This window comes from Apus apus, chromosome 18, assembly GCF_020740795.1.
Source record: "Apus apus isolate bApuApu2 chromosome 18, bApuApu2.pri.cur, whole genome shotgun sequence".
In the NCBI taxonomy this organism is placed as follows: Eukaryota; Metazoa; Chordata; class Aves; order Apodiformes; family Apodidae; genus Apus; species Apus apus.
The window spans coordinates 8,447,837-8,466,546 of NC_067299.1; the positions used below are offsets into that span (position 1 = coordinate 8,447,837).

The following is an 18,710-nucleotide window of genomic DNA, read 5'->3' on the forward strand; positions in this document are numbered from 1 at the left end:
AACTATCTGTTCAGAGGGCAGCTTAGTTAGCTGTGGAGTTCCTTTGTTTTTCAGCATTAGTACGTTGAAAGCAAATGTGTTTGCATAAAGGTTTCTGGCAGAGATCTTTATACAGTGGGAATGCATTTCCTCTTATTTCTTCCCCCCCTGCATAAAAAATAAACCCCAGCCATCCTGAGAAGGAGCAGAAGATCACAATATCCTGTGACTGGTGTGGCCAGCTGACCTTCAGGGATAATGGTAGTGGAGATGGAATGAACTGAAGTCCCCTGTCTCTTCACAGGTGAGCAGCAAAATATAGGAAGTTTATGTGGTTCTGGCTGCAAAGTTAGGGATCCAGAGAGTCCCTCTAGCAGAGACCTGAAAAACTGTCAAATGTGTGAATTCATACAGCCATCATGTTTTATCAAACATGCTTAATTGCAAGTACAGCATCAAGCCTTGTAACCAAGAGGTAGGACCAGGGAATGAGATGTGTAAATCAAGGAGTAAGTGCCTGTTGTGAAGAGAGCAAACCTTCACGTTGAAGGTGATGGGATGGGGGTGGCATCTCATCACCTGGCAGCACAAGTGCTAGAAATCAAGTTGTTCTGTAAAATCAAAGCTACCCTGGGCAAAATGTGTCATATAAGATGGAGTGGGTGGGAGAGCCATGTCTGATAGCTTGGCAGATAGAAGGAACCAGGCTGATGAGTGTTTCTCACCTCCTGATTCTGATATTTTTCTCCCTATTTTATGCTAAACAGAGCTGGACTGCAGCCTCCTGTCCAGCTCTGACAGCATCTGGTCCTCACTGGCTGTGTCACAGGAAGGCTGTTCTCTCTCTTTCTTAACAAGAACTTGTTCTTGTCCATTGTTCCTGCTGCTGGTGATGTGGTCTGAGCATCCTGCTTCTCGTAAGCAGCTTTGACTTCCCCATAAGCTAAATATTCCCCAGTTGGTGATACCTGCAGGTGCCTGAAGACACCCCAGGTGTCTGGGGTGAACATCCTGTGTGAGGAAGAGCTGGGGCTCGATCCCTTGGGCTTTCACACAGGCTCCCTCCCCATGCTGTCTCTCCTTATCCCTCCTTTCTTTGTCTCTCTAAGCTGGTGTGGGATGACTGACTCCAACTGCTGAAATGCTCTTTGGTGTCTCAGATACTTCTGAGTCCTCAGGAATCCAGTTTTAGAATTCTCCTTGTGGTTTTCCCTCCTCTGTGTCTGCTTGCAGCTTTCCCTGGAGCCCTTCCAGCCCTCCCCTCTCTCTGCCCCAGCCTGTATTGAAGTCCTTACTCATGCCTCAATCACTTCCTATCTCCCTGTTGCAATTACCCCCATTGCAGCATCTGTAAATCCTTGCTGGGTTAATTCTCCAGGGTTCTGCCTCCTTCCTCAGCCCACATAGCAGATTTGGGTGTCCCCTGGCTTCTGGCTGGGTCCTGCTTTTCTCTCCTTGCAGTTCCCTCCACTGTTATGTTCTTGGTGTCCCTGGCTCACTCTGCTGCCACCTTCTTCCCTCCACCCCCCCTTGCTCATCAGCCAGCCTGGACTTCCTTTTGGCTGATAGTCTCCACATTTTGACTGTTTTTCTTTATCCATTAGGAATGTTTTTGCATTTTTTTAAAAACAACTTAGTCATTTCCTTTTTTTTTTTTTTTTCCTGCAAGGAATTTTGTGGGTTTATTCCATTTGCCTCCTGGGAATGGCATAGGGAAGAGTTAAGTGACTTCACTAAGGAGTAGCTGCAAATCCACAGGGACAGATGTTCTTTTTCTGTAACAAGGTTTTGGATTTGTTCTTAGTTAAGGGAGCTGGAAAAGCTGCATCTTGGGATGACTCCTCCTGTGAACCTGGAGAGGCTGCCTCTGAGGTGGGGTGGGAATGGGAGCTGTGCACCCAAAGGTCTGGTGTAGAGAGTTGTTAGTGTGCCTTTGGGAAGGGCTCTGACAGTGCCTGCACAGAGCAGCAGAACTGGGGCTTGGCTGACACGTGAGCTGAGACTTCAGAATTTAAAGCCTGTCAACAGTTTTAGTCACTCAAATCCCAAACTGAATTTAAATTCCTGTTTGGTGGTTCTGCAAGGCTTCAGCTTTGGTCTGGGACTCCAGGGATCAAAGTGAAACCACAGGACTGGAATGAATGTAGCATTAAGGTGGGAGATGAAGGCAATGATCACCTATGGTTTACAGGAGAAGAAGTGAAAGTTCCTGACCTTCCTGTGGATGTGAGGAGGGAGCTGGACACTGCTTTCTGGGTGCCTGTTTGGTGCTCTCCCACCCATTCTCTCTGATTTCTTGCTGCTCTTCTCTCCTAGGCCCATGATGATGGAAGAAGAGGTCCATCATCGAGAAGCTGAATGGTGATACCAGAACAGCTCTTTGAGGCACTGGCAATAAGAGGCTGAGAACCAGGAGACAGCAAACATGTTGAAGCCAAGTGGACTTAAAATCCCTGGCAGGGCTGGGAAGCACTCCAGCCCCGTGGGAAGGACATCAGGGACCACTGCAGCTGCTGTCACCACCACCTCAAAAGAAGGTAAGGGCTTGATTCAGCAGAGGCTGACCCAGGTAATCACCTGTCTTAAAGGCAAATGCCTGGTGGTGCCAGTGTTCAGCAGGATGTGAAATTCCCCATCTGTATGTAGAATGAGGGTGAGCATGGATCAAAACAAGTGTCATGGGGTGGGTAAATGGCCTCCCTCTCCCAAGTAATGCACAAACCAGGCAGGCTGGGGAGTGGGTGGAAAACAGATGGATCCCCTGGCATCTAGAGCTGACAGAGAGAGGTGCTGCCTCCTGTCTTGTATGTTTGTGTCTGTGTTACTGTACAGAGACTAACATTTGAAGAGCTGGCAATAATTAGGCAGATGGAAACCTCACCCATAACCTTCCTAAACACTGTCCTACAGCCATTGCTTGTGGTCTGTGATAATGCAAGAGTAAGAACCAGGCACTTAAAGTGATTTGTCCTGTGTTTATTATCTCAAATTTGTGCCTTTGTTTGAACAGAGTAATTTGAAGCACTGAGATTTTAATAACAGTTTGCCTAGAGAGGCATTACTGTCCTTTGATCTATATCCAGTGTATACATAAGCTGTACAGACTGCCATTATGCAGTATAATTAACACTTCAGAAGAGTTTGTGACCTGTTTTGATTAGGACTCGTGTTTGTGACCTTTTTGACTGTTGATTTGTTTCTTTTTATTAGATACATTTTAGCAGATACTCAAGGTGCAAGTTTTGTGCCACAGGCTTTTCATTTCAGTTGGGTAAAAGGGGGAAAAGCATCAGAATTCTGTATATTCTGACATTCACTTGTTAATTCAGTATGTTACACTTTGCTTTTGTGGATGTTACTGGCTCCTCCTTGAAATCTGTCAACCTCTTGTCCCTTAATCTAGGCTGATCCTGCAAGCCTGGTTGCATTGTTATATGTTTCAGTCCCAAAAATTTGTAATACTTGGCAGAAGCAGAAAAACTTTGTACTTGTCAGGCAACACTTGTAGTGTAGGGGACAAAATCTGGACAAAATGGGACAAAACTTGCTTTAGCATGCTATGCCAAATTAGTCTGTGATGATGATACTGCAAAATGAGGGTCAGCAGACTGCTGCCCCTTGTGAGAGCAATGGAGAAGTGATGGTTATTTAAACAGAAAAACCCTATCTCTCTGAAGTTTCTATTGTGCTGTTTTATTGTCCTTGTCCCAAGAACATCCTCCCATAAAAGAGGGTGGTGGTTCAGGTACAACCTCTGCCCAAGATGCCACCCAAAGACCCTACTTGCTGCTAAGTGACCCTGGCTCTGCTCTCTTATTACATCTCAGGGCTCTGCTTTCCCCACAGATTTCTTAGCTGAGATCCCTTCTTTCAGTGACTGATATAGCATATATATCCTGTCTCCTACCCTGTAAATTCTTTCACTGAGCAGTGTTGGAAAAGCCACAGTTCTAACTTGCTTTTTTTGCACGTCTGCAAGATCTTGTTTGAGGAGCCAGTCACTGCATGAGACCATGGGCCAAGTTCCAGATCTTTCAGTATAACACAGGATTGTAGGGAGTGGAGAGGTTCTGCTCTTCCTCAGCTGAGGACTTGGCCCTGGGTGTAGAAAAAAACCTTTGGATTGAACTCTTCTGTGTTTGAATGTTTTTTTAATATGAGAGTAGTTTCTTAATTCAGTATCCAAATCAAAGATAGTGGAAGTGTCTTTACATCTGTTTGCTAGAGGGAAGGACAAATGGACAAAGGCAATTTTTAGGATAAGATTTATATGTTTGAGGTTATTCCCCAGACTAAATTCTGTATTTCCCCCTCATTTCTTCTAGTGTCTAACTGTGACTGAGACATGAACTTGAAGCACTTCACTGAAGTGACTATTTAGCTACCAGTTGAGAGAACCTCATGGTTCTTCCTGTTGGATTTATAATTGCAGTGTGATGTGGAGGAATTTTCAATTGATTTTTATCTCTTAAACCAACAAAACAAGGGAAAAGACCCTAGGCCTGTCCTCTCCTTGGCTGAGGGGCTTCTCAGCAAACACAGTCCGTGGGTGTGTTGGAGAATGAAAGGGGCAGTCAGCAGCCATGGGCAGCCCTCAGCTGAAAGCAGCACTTGTTTGCTGGAGCTGCTCTGTGCCCTTGGCAGCTGCAGCCACCCAGCTCTGTGGCAGGCATGCAGCAGAGCCTGCACCACGCTGGGCTTGATCTCTGCCTGGTAAGTTCTAAAATGGGTTGGAGAAAAACGTGTGTGTGGAGAAGGGGAGAGATCTCGGCTGGCAGCTCGGTGCCATGTTGTGAGCTGCTCTGCTGCCTCTGGGGATGGGCAGGAGACTTGGCAGGAGCCAGGGAGCTGCCAGAGCAGTCGCTGCACTGAGGCAACAGCACAACAGGGCTGTTTGCCCAGCCTGTGCTCAGTGGATGGCTGGGATAGGGCTTGTAGCACCAGCTGTGACATCTTCCCCAGCATCATCATCTTGCTCTGTCACCTGCACAAGAGCTACTGCTGTGTCTGTGCATGGTCTGTGCCTGCTTTTCCCCCTGCAGACCTCTCCAAATGCCTCGCCAGCACTTAGCTGTCTCCTGCTCCTCTCCTTTCCAATGATAATCAGAACTGGTGAGCAAAATATGCATCCCAAAATCCTGTCTATGTTCCTCTGGGAGAGCAGCAGCATCTGTGCTGGCTGTGGGACCCAGCCCCAGCACAGACAGTTATGAGGTTCAGCATTTGGTGGGGAAAAACTATAAGAGAAAATATTCTTCTTTTTCTCTGTCAAAGTGGTTTCTGTTTCAGAGCCAAGTGTCCACGTCATGAAAATCCCAACCACAGCAGGCACCGATGTAAGCTCTGAGGATACATGTGACCAAAGGATCTGGTGGTAGATAGTCCCAGAGACTGGATTTCATTGCCTTTTTGGGGATTAATCAGTTTTGGGACACAGGAAGATTATGGATCTTGGGCCCATTCTCACTCTTCTGTCTTGCTGACCTGCATCATTCAGCCCCTGGCCTCTAACTGCTGTGAATCCCTGGCAGTGCTGATAACCCAGCTTTCTCAGGAGGAGGTAACCATGTTCCAGCCTGAGGGCTGTCAGAGCTGGTGGTTTGCAGCCAGCCTGAGTGCTTTCCCCAGTGTCACAGTGCTGGGGCCTTTCTGATGTGCAGAGGGACAATGGCAGAGATGGAAAGGCTGAAACAAACTTTCTTTTGTGTGTTTAATGTGAATATTGCAAAGGGCTTCTTCTCCTTTTCTTCTCTTTTGTCACTGTCCAGCAAAGTGTCCTTATAATATATTGAGTGTCTGCTGGGATGGAAGGCTCCTCTAAAGGTACCAAGCTTTGTATCAGGTCCTAAAAAGTGGCATGAAGGAGGCTGTATGTGAGGCACTGAGGGAGCCCTGCAGAAACCATGAGCTCTGCTCTGATACGAACATTTGCCTGAGCTCCATGAGCTGTGTCTGTGCAGGTCCTGCAGGTGTTTCACTGACTCCAGGGGTAACTGAGAGTACTGGATTTTTCTGAACTCGTGTGCTGCTTTCCCACTTATCTGGCTCTTGCCAGAAAGGCCAAGGGACTTCTCCATTTTCTTAGGCATTTGGTGGAACACCTGACTCCAGCCTGATGAAAGTAAAGTAGTGAGTTTTGGATTACAAAATACAGAGCTGCAGCATTGCTGTCTTTGAATTTGCTACCTGGGGGGAAGAGAGAAATCTCAAAAGCTTGAAACAGTTGCAAAATAAAAACTATTTATCTAATGAAGTGTAGAATTAAACTGTAACAATGTACATCTGTTGGTTTTGAGCTGTCTCTTGGGTCTGGTAGCCTGGGCCTGGCTCAGAAAGACCCTGCATCTAGGATATGTCTTCCAGATTTGGTGCCAAAAGAAGATGCTCATTCTCCAGTTGTCCCTGAGAGTTGTCAGAGAGCCAGTAGATGCAAATGAAGTGTGGAGCTTTCCAAAATATCTTCCTCCTGTCTTCCCATGAACTGATCAGTCTGGTCTGCAAAAGTGCAAGTAGATTTAGTTTCCTTAGTCTGGAATGCATGAAGATACTTTGATTTCTTCTTTCTCTGTTCCCCAGCACTCTGCTGGTGTTCTTTTATAGAAAGTCCAGTGTTCCTCATCCATCTTTTATCTCCTTTCCTGGGCAGTGGAGATGTACTCTGTTAAACAGTTCCAGCTACTCTTGACAACTCACATCTTATGCAACAGAGAGAGGACTGATGCAGATATAAGATGCTGTGTGTGCACGTTGTATATAATCTCACAAGTCAATGCTTTAGTTTCCATAGAGAGCAGATCTGATGTAGTTCCAGTGTGTGTGACAAGCTGGCTCAAGTACATCCAACTTACTGTTCCTGAAAGTTAATTCAGAGCCTCTGTTCCTTACCAGCTTGTGGATTGTCCTCTGTGAACTTCCCTGGAGTAGAGGCTTGTTGTGTCTCCTACCTGAGTGGGCACTTTCAAAGACCTGTGAGATATTAGGGCTTTTTGTTGTGGTATTTTGGGTTAGGTGAGGGCTTTTTTATTTTGTGAAGGAGAGCTGAAATACCCATTTCCACTGAAAGTCAGTGGGGGTCTGGCACCTGACCTGTGTTCTTGGAAAACATTAGCCTTGATGAGTGGTGTCCATGCTGACTATCCCTCTCCCTCTCTCCCATAAAGCTGGAACAATGGAAAAAAGTTCTGCTTTGTGATGACTGTTTTCTTTAAAACCAGACTGAAAATTCATCCCAAGCTGTCTTGGGAGAGGAATTCCCACAAATGATTTGGCTTATTTCCCATGCTGCTTCAAGTAAAGAATCTCTCAAGCTTCTCAGGAGAGGTGTCTGCAAAAGGTGTGGGTCATTGGTGAAGGGCTCAATATCATGTTTGGATTTGTTACTTACAAAGCTCATGTGTCTTGGTTTCTTTCCCACCCCCCTCCTGGAAAAGCCTGTTTTTGCTTGGAGTTGTAAGATGGAGGGAGAATGGGAGCTGTGATGAATGGGCCCACACAGGCCTCCCAGCTGGTGGAACAGGTGAAAGCTGCTGGGAAGGGAAGTTCTCAGAGCAGCGTTAGAGTAACTTGGTTAGAGGAGAAAGTCCTGCCTTTCATACTGCATTTTGCTGTCAGCTGGCTCTGGCGATCATTTACAGTGCTTTTTATGGTTCTTAAATCTCTTCTTCAATTAAGGACTTCTGGCAAAAGGGGGAGGGGGAAAAAAAGGAAAATTAGTATTTGCAGATGGAGCTGAGCAACACTGGGACTGCAGTGCTGGAGGCAAAAAAGCTCCAACCTATTGCATTTTTGGTGTGATTTAAACACATCCAGACTGAATCTAGACTAGATCTAGAGCTGTACAGATGGATTCTGTCTTTCTGCATGGGCAGGTGCAAGTGTCCATGACCTAAATTTCATCTTTAGGCGTGACTGTGAGATTCAAAACTTTTTCAGCAGGTGCTCAGTTTTATTGCCCAAAACTATACTTTGAAAACCAAACTTCACAGCATTGTCAGGAACATGGATATGCCTCCTCGTTTTCATGTGAGTGAACATACATGATTTTTTCATGAAAAATAAATGCACAGAACTGTTAACATTTGCTGGTGTAACGGCTGCCTTTGCAAACACTGTGTGATGCTTTTTTTTCTCTAAAAATAAAAGTGAACCAGACTGGAATGCTCACAGGGCCATTAAAAAAGCCCTAGATAGAATCACAATTGTTTTGGTTGGAAAAGACTTTTAAGTTCATAGAACAATTAAATGAAGTATGTTGTAATGAGGGCTTTGTAAGCCTGAGTTGTGCTGTGGGTAGTTAGTAGCTTGGTTTCTGGTTGCTAGTTGTCTGAGGCTGGTTACATCCCAGGGGGATAGTTACTGCTGTGCTGAGGGAATGAGCTTCACATTGTTCAAGCAGCAACCAGGACAGGTTTGTTGGATGCAGTTGCTGAGTTTGCCTTAGGTGGGATGTGGGATCAGAACTGTCACTCCAACCTGAGTGTGATCCATCACTCCTGGCATTGGAAAATAAGGAGAAGAGGCCAACAGAGGGTTGGGCAGACTGGACTCCATGGGTTACATCCCAGGTCCCTCTTTACAATTAAAAGAGATTTCCTTTGGAAATTAATGTGGCAGAAGCTTTTTATCAGGCTTGAATCTGATTGTGAGTCTCCTGGGCGGGGAGGGATTTAACTTTGTTTCCTAGAAATGCAGTTCTCTTCTGAGGGCTGCTTCTAGTTTCAGAGACTCAGCAATTTTGTGTGGAGACATCTCTTTGCACATAGCCAGGTCCCATCATTCATGAGCTATACCTGCATGAATTCTGCTGGAGGAGCCTAAATCTCACCACCAGCTTAGCTCCTCTGTAGGGTTAGTGCCTTGCTTTTCCCTTTCTCAGTGGGAAATCTTCATCTCTTCTTGTCTGCAACAGGGTTAAAACCCAGTGTTTTGGTAAATTAACTTGGAAACCAGGTGTTTGCCCCTCAAGTTTCTCAGGGTTTTGTTGGAGTAAAGTGGCTGGATACTTAATAATAACAGGTAATTTCTGTTGCCCCTGGGGTTATCTTGCAGTAAAGCAGAGGGAGGAAAGGTGTCCTTGATGAGGAATTCATGCCTTGGGAATAAGGGAGAGCTTGGGCAGGTTATTCTCAGGTAATCATTGATGGTTTGGCAGTGTCTTAACACAGTTTGTTATAAAACTGCAAGAAAGTGCTGAGGTTGTCTGGTTTTGTATCCATCTATGAATTCTCATCCCCAAATAAATGAGAAAGACACTGAGCTACTGTTTTGTGTGAAACAAAAGAAATAGGATTGTAGTGTCCAGAGCATCTGATTGACTGGCACAGACAGAAGGAGCTAATTCTTGTCTATTCAAAGGCTTTGTGGCTCTTGATTAGTAGTAACTTGGGGTGTTGTGTAGTGGTGAATTGAGAGAAAAAGACCCCACATCGTGGGGCCAGAGGCTGCTATTATTTCTAGCAAACATTTGCTTTTGCTGTTTTGCTTCAGGCCTCATGGAGTGCTGGGTATTGTCAGCTCTCAGCTGAGCCCTGTCCTCACTCAAATCCCTGCTGCAAGCCTGAATGGAGGCAGATTAGTGATCCTTGCTGGAATTGCGTCACTGGGGGCGCTGAAGTTTGATCAGGTCTGGCTTTATCTGTGCCCAGTCTGTGTGCACAGCAGCTCCAGTTCCCGGGGGAATGGGGAGGATGAGGTGCCAGGGAGCAGGTTTTGAGATCAAATGCCTCTGAACACCACAGTATCAGCAGGTTATCTTTCAATTAGTAGTAAGAGCTACAATATCCACATACACACAGGCTGTCATCTGTTCAAGGAGTGATCAGGTATCTGAAAGAAAACAAAGAGGGTTTTCAGGGGCTGCATAGGAAAGCCACAAATGGGATTTGCTGGTTTAGGATGATGGCATCTCAAATGGAGAGGTAGGGCTGGGAGGAGCGCTGTGGGGCTGCTGGTCAGTGCAGCTGAGGTGGAGGAACTGGGGCAACCACCCAAGAAGCTTTGCTGAGTGACTGTTAGAGCCTGAGCATGTTCATTCACCATGACTGGGGGGTGACCAAAGTGCCCTCTTTTTGTGTGCTGCACAAACCCCCTCCCTCTTGGACACTGATGCTCTCATGAGACCCTGCATGTTTGTTTCTAATCTCACTGTGTATCCAGAAGCCAGATGTTTTCTGGCATGGTTGTGGACCGACCATCTGACTCTTTGCATGGGGCTTGTATTCAACTCACAGATCCCTTTCATGAGCCACTCTCTCTGCCATCCTGCAGGCTGAAATATGTTTTGTACTGGGGCTTCTAGGGGGGGTTTTGGAGGTGGTGGTTCCCCCATCCCTCCTGGTTCCCCTCCTGAAGCAGGAAAGGACCTTTGGCAGCATTCCTTCCCCAAGGAGAAGGGGTCTGATGCATTCCAAGCGATATGAAAGGGCACTGAATCAATCTTGATTTAATCAGCTTTACAGGTGACATCTAGAGACAACTAGGAGTCTGGTTTTAATTGTCTTAATCATTAGATGCTCTTAGAAGGATTTGAGATAGTTAATCCTTAACATTCAGTGCACTCACTGTAGAATGAGACATGAGCAGACACCAAAGGCGTAGGGAGGTCAGACACCCTCCTGCTCTCTCTGTCTGTAGCTCCTTGCAGAACAGCAGGGAAAGAAAATCTGCTTCCCACAGATGTTCAGCTTATGGAGGTTTGAAGATAATGAACCCAATCCTGTTCAGCTGGGCTGGTGTAGGTCTGCAGTGCCCTCTCTCCACTTGTGGTTACACCCATTGGAGTAAGGGTGCAGCTTTGGGGCAGAATCTGCTCCTGCCTGATCTGCCTTGAACAATTGGACTAATCCTGCTAGAGCAGATTAATCATTAGAAGCCTGAGCCAATGTTATTGAAATCAAAGGAGAGATTCCCTTTGGCATAGATGGATTTGGGGTGAGAACCATAGGATTAGAGTGGCAGCAGACTCTTGCTACAGAGTATTGGCTGTTGGTTGGAATGAATGATCATGCTGACCCTGCATGTGAGCATCTTCCTTGCAAGCAGTTAAATAAGTGAATTGCTCTCCACAAAAGCTTTAAAATATTCAGAATACAGATATTTTTTCTCTATTCATTTTGGGTTCAGTAGGATATTTACTGATTTTATATTAAAAGATGCTAGAAAGTAATATCCCCTTAAAAGAAATGGTTTTAAGGCAGTAGTGAAGTCTGTAAGAAAATTCCATTTATCACAGTACACACTATAAAAGAAGATTTGTCCAAATTGGGCTGGCTGTGACCTAAGCAACTCCATTCAGAACACAGTGGATGGTGTTTCTACTGCCAAATGTGTCTGTTTTGGCACTGCTGTTTTCCAGCTTGTCCAATGTGCCCTGTTTGCTACCCTGGGGCAGTGGGTGCCCTGGGGGATGCAGCAGAGTGCTTCACCCATGGGTGCTGATTGACAGAATGCTTTGTGAGAAGAGAGATATTTGTGCATGGGGATTTAAAATGTTTGCAGAGGAAGGCAGTGATGAACTTGGCCACGAGTACCTCTTCAACCAAACCTACGCTGAGGATTCAGGAATTCCGAATGACTCGCACAGGAAATGTGTGTGATTTAGGACCCTGCCAGTGCTCTAATGAGCAGGGCAGCATTCTGCAGGAATGCTCCAGGACTATTCCCAAGCTGCTGCATGAATTTCTAGAAAGCACAAGCTGTAAGTCATTCTGACTTTCTGCAGTTATAAGCCTGCTCTGCATGTGGGAAACGTCTCTGTTTAGACACTCTGAATGTTTCACCACCGCCAGGGAAGCCTGGGGCTCTGAGGTAGGTCAGCATTTCCCATGTTTTACATGGCAGGTAACTTGGAGGCAGGACTAGGGCTTGCCCCATGTCACCCTGTGATGGAAACAGAGCTGTCAACCTGGCCAGCAGGTTTTTCTGGCCTTTTGCCCTCCTGGCCTTAGATCAGGAGTAGCAGCTTCCTTCCCTGATGCTGCTTCCCCTAGTTCTTTTCATTGACTGAAGTGCTGTGCCTGTAAACTTTAGTGCATCTGTCATTTGGCTGTAGGTATCACAACAAGTGTCTCAGCCCCAAACTTAGGCTGGGATTGCCCTATTTCACACACAAACATGCAATAGTTTAGGATTCACATTCCCTGGAGATAACAGGAGCCTTCTGTATTGCTGGATAATTTGTTTCATGGAATTGCTTATTGCAGAATATTACATTTGGAAGTATTGCCTAAAAAACCTAACAAAACAAACCTGCTAGAAATTAGAAGGGCTTGATGCAGACCCTGAACACAGAATTTCAGATAAGGATGGTATGATCTTGAGAGAATCCTGACCCAAAATAAAGGGCTTGGAGACTTCACAGTATCACAGAATCATTCTGGTTGGAAAAGACCTTTAAGACGGAGTCCAACCATAACCTAACTACTAGAAATTTGTCTAACTCATCCTCACTGACTGCTTTCTGCCCTAGCTAGGTGTGTTCAGAGGATAAAAGCATTAAATGATCATCTGCTGAAGTTCTGAAGAAGCAGCATAAGTGAGAGGGATAGTTCACATGTGAGTCTCTGAAGCCAGTGTGATGTGCTGGGATTGGGAGCATAGTGTGTGATCAAGAGTGGTCAGGGTGGCACTCTGCACTGAGACTTTTGTACAGCTCAGCTAGTCAGTTCCACAGCTTTGTCCATGGTCTCTCACTTCACATTATGAATTTTTTTAAATTTATTTTTCCCCCCCCACTGCTTCTTGCTTTGCCCACAAAGGGTATAATTTCTGGTCATCACTGAGACTTGAGAGCTGTTGGGTTTGAGATGTGCTGCAGGTTTCTATGTTCATATCATAACTCAGGTATTTTTCAGGGTCAGATCTGGATCATGGTCATGGTTTTTTCTCAAAAAAAGAAAAAAAATGATTAGGCATCTGCTGCAAATAGGTTATTTGGATTTTCTGCAAATAGTGCCTCTTTATGTAGAGCTCATTACCTTTTGAGTTGGATACTTAGTTGTTTAAGCCAGATATTGGGATAAGGTAGATGACTCTGTTAATCTGCTCTCAACTACCTTTTGATTAGATTAGGCAAAACAAAAACACCCCAACAAACTTTGCATTCTGCCTGGAGTGGATCTGTGTACAATCAGTCCATTGTGTGACCTTTGTGGGGATGTACAGTGTGTGTGTGATCTGTGCAGGGATCTGTGGCTGCACAAATAAATGCCTGATGAAGGAATGAATCAGAGCTGTGTTTCAGCACAGCCCTAGAGTTGTGCACAAGTTTGTTTGGGAATTAAGAAATGTTGGTCTTTGCTGCTCCTGCAGTTGCTCTAGGACCCTGGGGATGGCCCCTGAAGTGTCCCTCTTTCAGATAAGTTGGATGGGTGATTCAGAGGGATGGTATAATTGTGTTGCAGAAGAGAAAAATCCTACATGCAAGACAGCAAGCACGGTGCCTGCCTTTCTGCTGGTGCCAACCCTGCAGCTCCATACTGCTGCCCTCCAGGATAGCTGGTTACACTGGAAACAAGCCTCTCTTAGCATGCTGATAAGGAGCTAATCATACATCTTCTGTTGTTACATGTCAGATGTTAAGGTTTTGAACTGTTTCCCTTAAGACTAGCTGCAGACAGGGCATGAGGAAGTACCTATCAGGCTGTGAGTTCTTGCAAAGAGCAATCACTGTGAAGATCAGCCCAACTCCTGCTGAGGAAAGTAGGGCAAAGTAATATTGGAAGCATAGAGAATATCTTGTGCTTGTACCAAGGAAGTGTTTCTGAGGTTCAGCAGGTAGAAATGAGAAGTTACCAGTCAAGAGACAGTAGGAAAGATCATAATGATGTGGTCTGTTGCTGCATGTTTTAATTCTGCAGATCTTGATTCTTTACAGAAAGTGGGTAAAAACTGCACTTGGAAGGCTTGAAATCCTGGCCTCAGAAGTAACTTTGTGTAATTGCACAGCATCTCCCAGATGCCAGCAGAGCACTTGTTGCCTGGGCTTGCAACTTGCAGCTGTGCAAAGGCACCCCTGGTTTGAGTTACAGGATGGTTTAAGCTGGAACTGGGGACAATTGGGCCTCCAAAGTGCTGCTGGTCCTGAGCTGATAATGCAGCAGGAGCAGAGGTACAAGCACCATGTCAGCTGTCACACCAGGCAAAATGCTGTTGCTACAATGGAGCTAATTGACTTGAACTGATCATCTGAGGGCTGTAAAGATGTAAGAGAGGGCTAGAATATTTGTTATATAGCTGGAGTAAGTACTATGGCCAAAGGCAGTCTATGCCAGAGTTGGACTAGGCTCTCTCCTGGTCATTTCATCTTCCTTTTTCCTGGATTGTGGGAGTTGTGGCCACCCTTCTTGTGCATGGCTGCTCAGATGATGTCCTGTGAGTAAATACCCTGAGTATGCACACACAGCAATTTCTTCCTGCATCACATTCCCTGTCCATGCCGTTCTCAGAGCTGCTCATCCCCTGGTCTGGCTCCAGTCTCATCATAAAGTAATAATTACTCTCTTGATGGACCAGGCTATTTTTTGGTGCCTTTTCTTCTACATTTTATTGGTAATGAGCTAATCCCATCATTTCTGAGTGAATAAGTCCATGGCCCCTCTTGAGCAATGTACTGCTTGGCTGCTTCCAGTTGGTGCTGTAGCTGGTTAGGAATGGCACCAGAGTCCATCTGAGTGGGTTTTATGGGGGAATGATGCCTGAGCAAAAATACTACACTTAAAAAGGCTGTGAAATGTCAGAAACCCTGCTGCTAGATTGCTTTTCTGGTGGAGAGAAAGCACTATGCTTTGCTTGGCTGCTCTTTAGTGTTTGGTACTCAAGATAAATTTCTCCAGTTCAGAAGGTGTCCTGAGACTGCTCCTCTCTGTGTGCCACTGCCAGTGCTCTGCCTGGGAAATTGTTTCTAAATGTCTCATTAAAGACCTGTGTCTGCCTCCTTTTCTTTCTTTTTTGTCATGGGATCAGCTCACTGAGAGCAGCTGTCCTCACTTCCCTCACAGCAGCCCCCAAACCACACTGGTCCCTTGCAAATTCCCACAGCCCGAGAAACCACCGACAACTGCGCGCGTCTGTGTGTGCTGGGCTGTGCAGCCATGGCGAGTAGAGCCTGAGCTTGTTCCCAAGCTATTCCCTTCTTCTTTGAAAAGACTCTGGGGAAGTTAGCTTTGTGCTGGGGTTGTAAAGAAGCTGAACGTATGGTGTGACTTCAGCTGTGCAAGCAGAGAGCAGAGACAAGCGTGAGCTTCAAGGGGAGGTTGTGCTGCACGGGGCGTCGCTTGGGCTGCTGGAAGGAGCTGATCGTGTGGGGATCTATCCCTGAGTCCATCCCAGGAGCCACCCCTGTAAGTGTCTCTCCCCAAGTTGGTGTTCTCACTCTTGGGGCTTTCTCCTGGCTTACCTCTGTGCTGGGCTGCTTTCTTTCAGTCTTAATAGTTGCAATGGGCTGGGCAAGGTAATTCAGTTTGGATCTGGGACTGGGGGAACAGGACTTACTGAATCTTTACAGCTAAGCTTGTTTAAATGGAAAACTACCCTCTAGATAGAATAAGCTACAGTGAATAAAATGAGTAATGCTTCCAAGTGGAATATTGTCTAATTGAAGTGATTTTTATTATTTATTTACAGAAGAATGAAGCCTGTGCATAGTCCCCTTTTTTTCACATGTCTGTGACTTGTATCTAGAGGCAGAGGGTGACAAAGGTTGGGGGGGGAAAGGCATAGCCTCTCCATTGTTTTTATCAAATCCTGAAACACCCTCAAAACTGGGGGATTTTTGTCTTCATTATTTTCTGGGAAAACAGAGTGCTGCTCCGGAGGTGGGATAGATGGGCCCTGCTTTCAGACTGGGAAGTGTTGAATAGCATATTGAAAGATGAGTGTTGAAAGAATACACTAAGGTGTTAAAAATTAGCAGTTATGGACAAACTAAGACTGCAGTCTTGAGCTGAATAGATCATCCATATGCTGCAAGTTAATTGTCCCTCAGTGAAAGAAAACTTATGCGTTTTCTACTACTCACTTGCCTCCCCAGTGCCCTGTGCTGCCAAAACCTATCTGCTTTGCATGTTTTGTTGAATACCATTGTTTGTTTGAGAAACTTAAAATCCTCACGCATAATAACTCTATATCTTTGCTGTTTGTCTCTTTTATGATTGATACGGGATCTGATCTGGCAGAGCTGTTAAACCCCAGGGTCCTCCATCCCTCCTGTCTCCAGCAGGCTCCAAGAATGCTGGTCTGGCCTGTGGCAGAGCAGATTTCGTACCAGTCAGCCTCCTGAATGAGACCTTTATATAAGAGAAAGCCTTTGTTCAGCACGGCTGTTTGAGGTTCAGTGCCCTTCCCAGCTGCCCTTCTGAAGACAAATATCTGCCTCAACGTGCATCTCCTTGCATTCAGTGCAAAGCAACTTTGCAGTGGTTCTCATTTGATTTTGCTCCTTCATAATTTTCATTCATTTATTGCCCACTTTTCCTTCCCCCTCCTCTCAGGTTTCTTTCTGGGGATGTCCCCTCTCTCCAAAGGAGCTAGAGCTGGCGAAGCTGAAGCTGCATGGGATCTTAATGTCTATGCCATGGGGGTTATTCTGGGGAACAGCAGGGGCAACAGATTTCCAGGGTGCCAGATGCAGAGCTCATCTCCATGCCAGATTACAGCCCCAACTTTTCAGCTTTGAATTTACAGAGCTTTCAGTCGTTGTTTCCAAGTCAGCCATAAATCTCTCGGGCTGCTTCCTCCCACAATGTGCTGCCAGGCATTCGGCTGTCGCCCACAAAGCATTGCTTTCCCTCACAGCCACCTTATCCCTCTCTATTTCTTCCTTATCCTGCAGCTTGAAAGGACCATGATAAATCTTGCAGAAAACAGCTGCTTCGTTGCTGTGCTCGATAATTTGAATTTGGGCACAGTCAAGTGGGCTGGCTTTCACTGGATTGCCAACAGCGTCATGTGTGTGTAATCCAAGCTGCTTTGAGCAGCTCCAGTCCCTGTGTGGGAACCTGGAAATGACACGTGGTGAGGCCTCACCATCCCTGAGTGCTGTGAAGGCAGCAGGCAGCCAGTCCTTCTCCCCTGGGAGCCCCAGCAGCCTGCATGGAGTGAAGCCCTTTCTCCCTGCCTGTGCTGCTGGAGCTGCAGCAGGTTGTACCTCCATGGCTCTTGCCTAGTAGATCAGCTGCTGTAGTTGATAGACAGTCCCTCAGTTCCTTTGGCAACCGATGCCCTGGACTGTCCTCCTTCATTACCCCCTCAGTATGGAAGCTCTGATCAGCTCTGCTCTCCGTAGGTTACTGAGTTTCTGTAGTGTTAAGGTTGGAGATGAAATGGTTTTGCAGGCCCAGGGAGGCTCACAGTAGCTGCAAAGTGACAGCAGTGGGTAAAAACCCACAGAGGCAGGAGCTGATTAGCTAGCACTTGGTTGTAAAGACAACACACTGCTATTCTGCATCTCCAGCTCCTAGTGGAGGGAGGTGGTCTGGAAATGGAAATGGTGGAATGGAAAAGTATATGATACCAACACAAGTGTTTGGTGCCCTGAGTTCTGCTGCAGCTTCAACAAGGGCAGTGTCTGATGTCCCAGCTGAGACCACGTTCCTGAGACCACTTGAGCATTGAACTAAGGACTGAGCTGGGCTACTGTGATGTCTCTGAGGCTCTTACCTAATCCTCATGGCAGTAAAAACACAGATGATTCCTTTTAGCTGGCACCCCTGCATTAGATGGGTTTTCCAGCTGACAAAATCTGTCTTGGATTCAAATGGGCATTGCAGTCCTGGTCACGGGACTGTCCTGAAGCTCAGCCCAGGCTGGGAGGGAGCAGAGCTGGTACCAAGGTTTTTTGACTCATTAGTTTGGTTGCAGGGCTGGACTTTGAGAGATGCTCACGAGCTGCAAAGCATGCTGCCCTGTCACAGGTTAGTGGCATCTATAGCTTGGGCCAGTGAGATGAGGGTGTGGTGTCTGTGGGTCTTGTGACAGTGGCACTTCTGCCAGGCTGGTACAGCTTTTCTTGCTGGCTGGTGGATGAGAAGCTTATTGATTGGCATGCAGAGGGAATGCAGCCCAGGAGTGGACAGGCAGTTCTGTGCTGCATGTCAGGCTCTCTTGTGATGTGGTGGGATTTGAGGGTATAAACCTCTGAAAATTAAAATGGAGAAGGAAAAAGACCTCTCCTAGGAGCACTGTAAAGATCTTTTGTAACTATCATGTGTTTTCTCACTGCTTCCTCCCTTCCTGGCATGAGATGCTACTCTGGTAGATATCTTTTTTTTCTTTTTTTCTTTTAAATCTAATGTGCCTCCATTTTATCAATTAACTGCCTGTCTCCTGATTCCCATGGTAACACAACAGGCTGTTGCATTTCTGATTCCTTTGGCAGTTGGGGTGCCTGGCGTGTGTCTCGGGAGCAGTAAGATTACAAAGGGTTCTGCAGGGAGTAGGAAATGGGCAACTCTCACTATGCCCTGCTTCTCATGCTAAAGTATTTTTCTCTTCCTCTCTCTCCTCCCCTTTAGAAACAAGTTTCCTTTCCCCTTTCTTTCAATTGCCTGGTGATAAGAAATGAGCAACTGAAGTGCTGTGGGAGGTCGAAAGATGTGGAGGCAGTGAGGGGATGTGTGGTTGGTTTCATTGGATGTGGATGGCACATAAACAGAGCACAAGGCTGAGCATCTCATCAGGGGTCCTGCAGAGAAGGTTATTCCTGCTGATGCTGCAGAGCAGGTGCTCTGTTCCTC

General features: G+C 46.1%; 1 protein-coding gene across 5 annotated transcripts in view; it reads left to right on the forward strand.

The window, feature by feature from the left end:
* Positions 1–18,710, forward strand: part of CLIP2 (CAP-Gly domain containing linker protein 2) — a 93,791-nt gene that overhangs the window by 30,639 nt on the left and 44,442 nt on the right. For 4 of the 5 annotated variants that reach the window (XM_051635743.1, XM_051635741.1, XM_051635744.1 and 1 more), the window contains one exon: positions 2,296–2,516. In XM_051635743.1, the coding sequence (XP_051491703.1) occupies positions 2,405–2,516 (112 nt within the window). In that variant the 5' untranslated portion in view covers positions 2,296–2,404. Of the gene's footprint in view, positions 1–169; positions 284–2,295; positions 2,517–18,710 lie in introns of all 5 variants that reach the window. The other variant, XM_051635742.1, reaches the window with a different exon arrangement.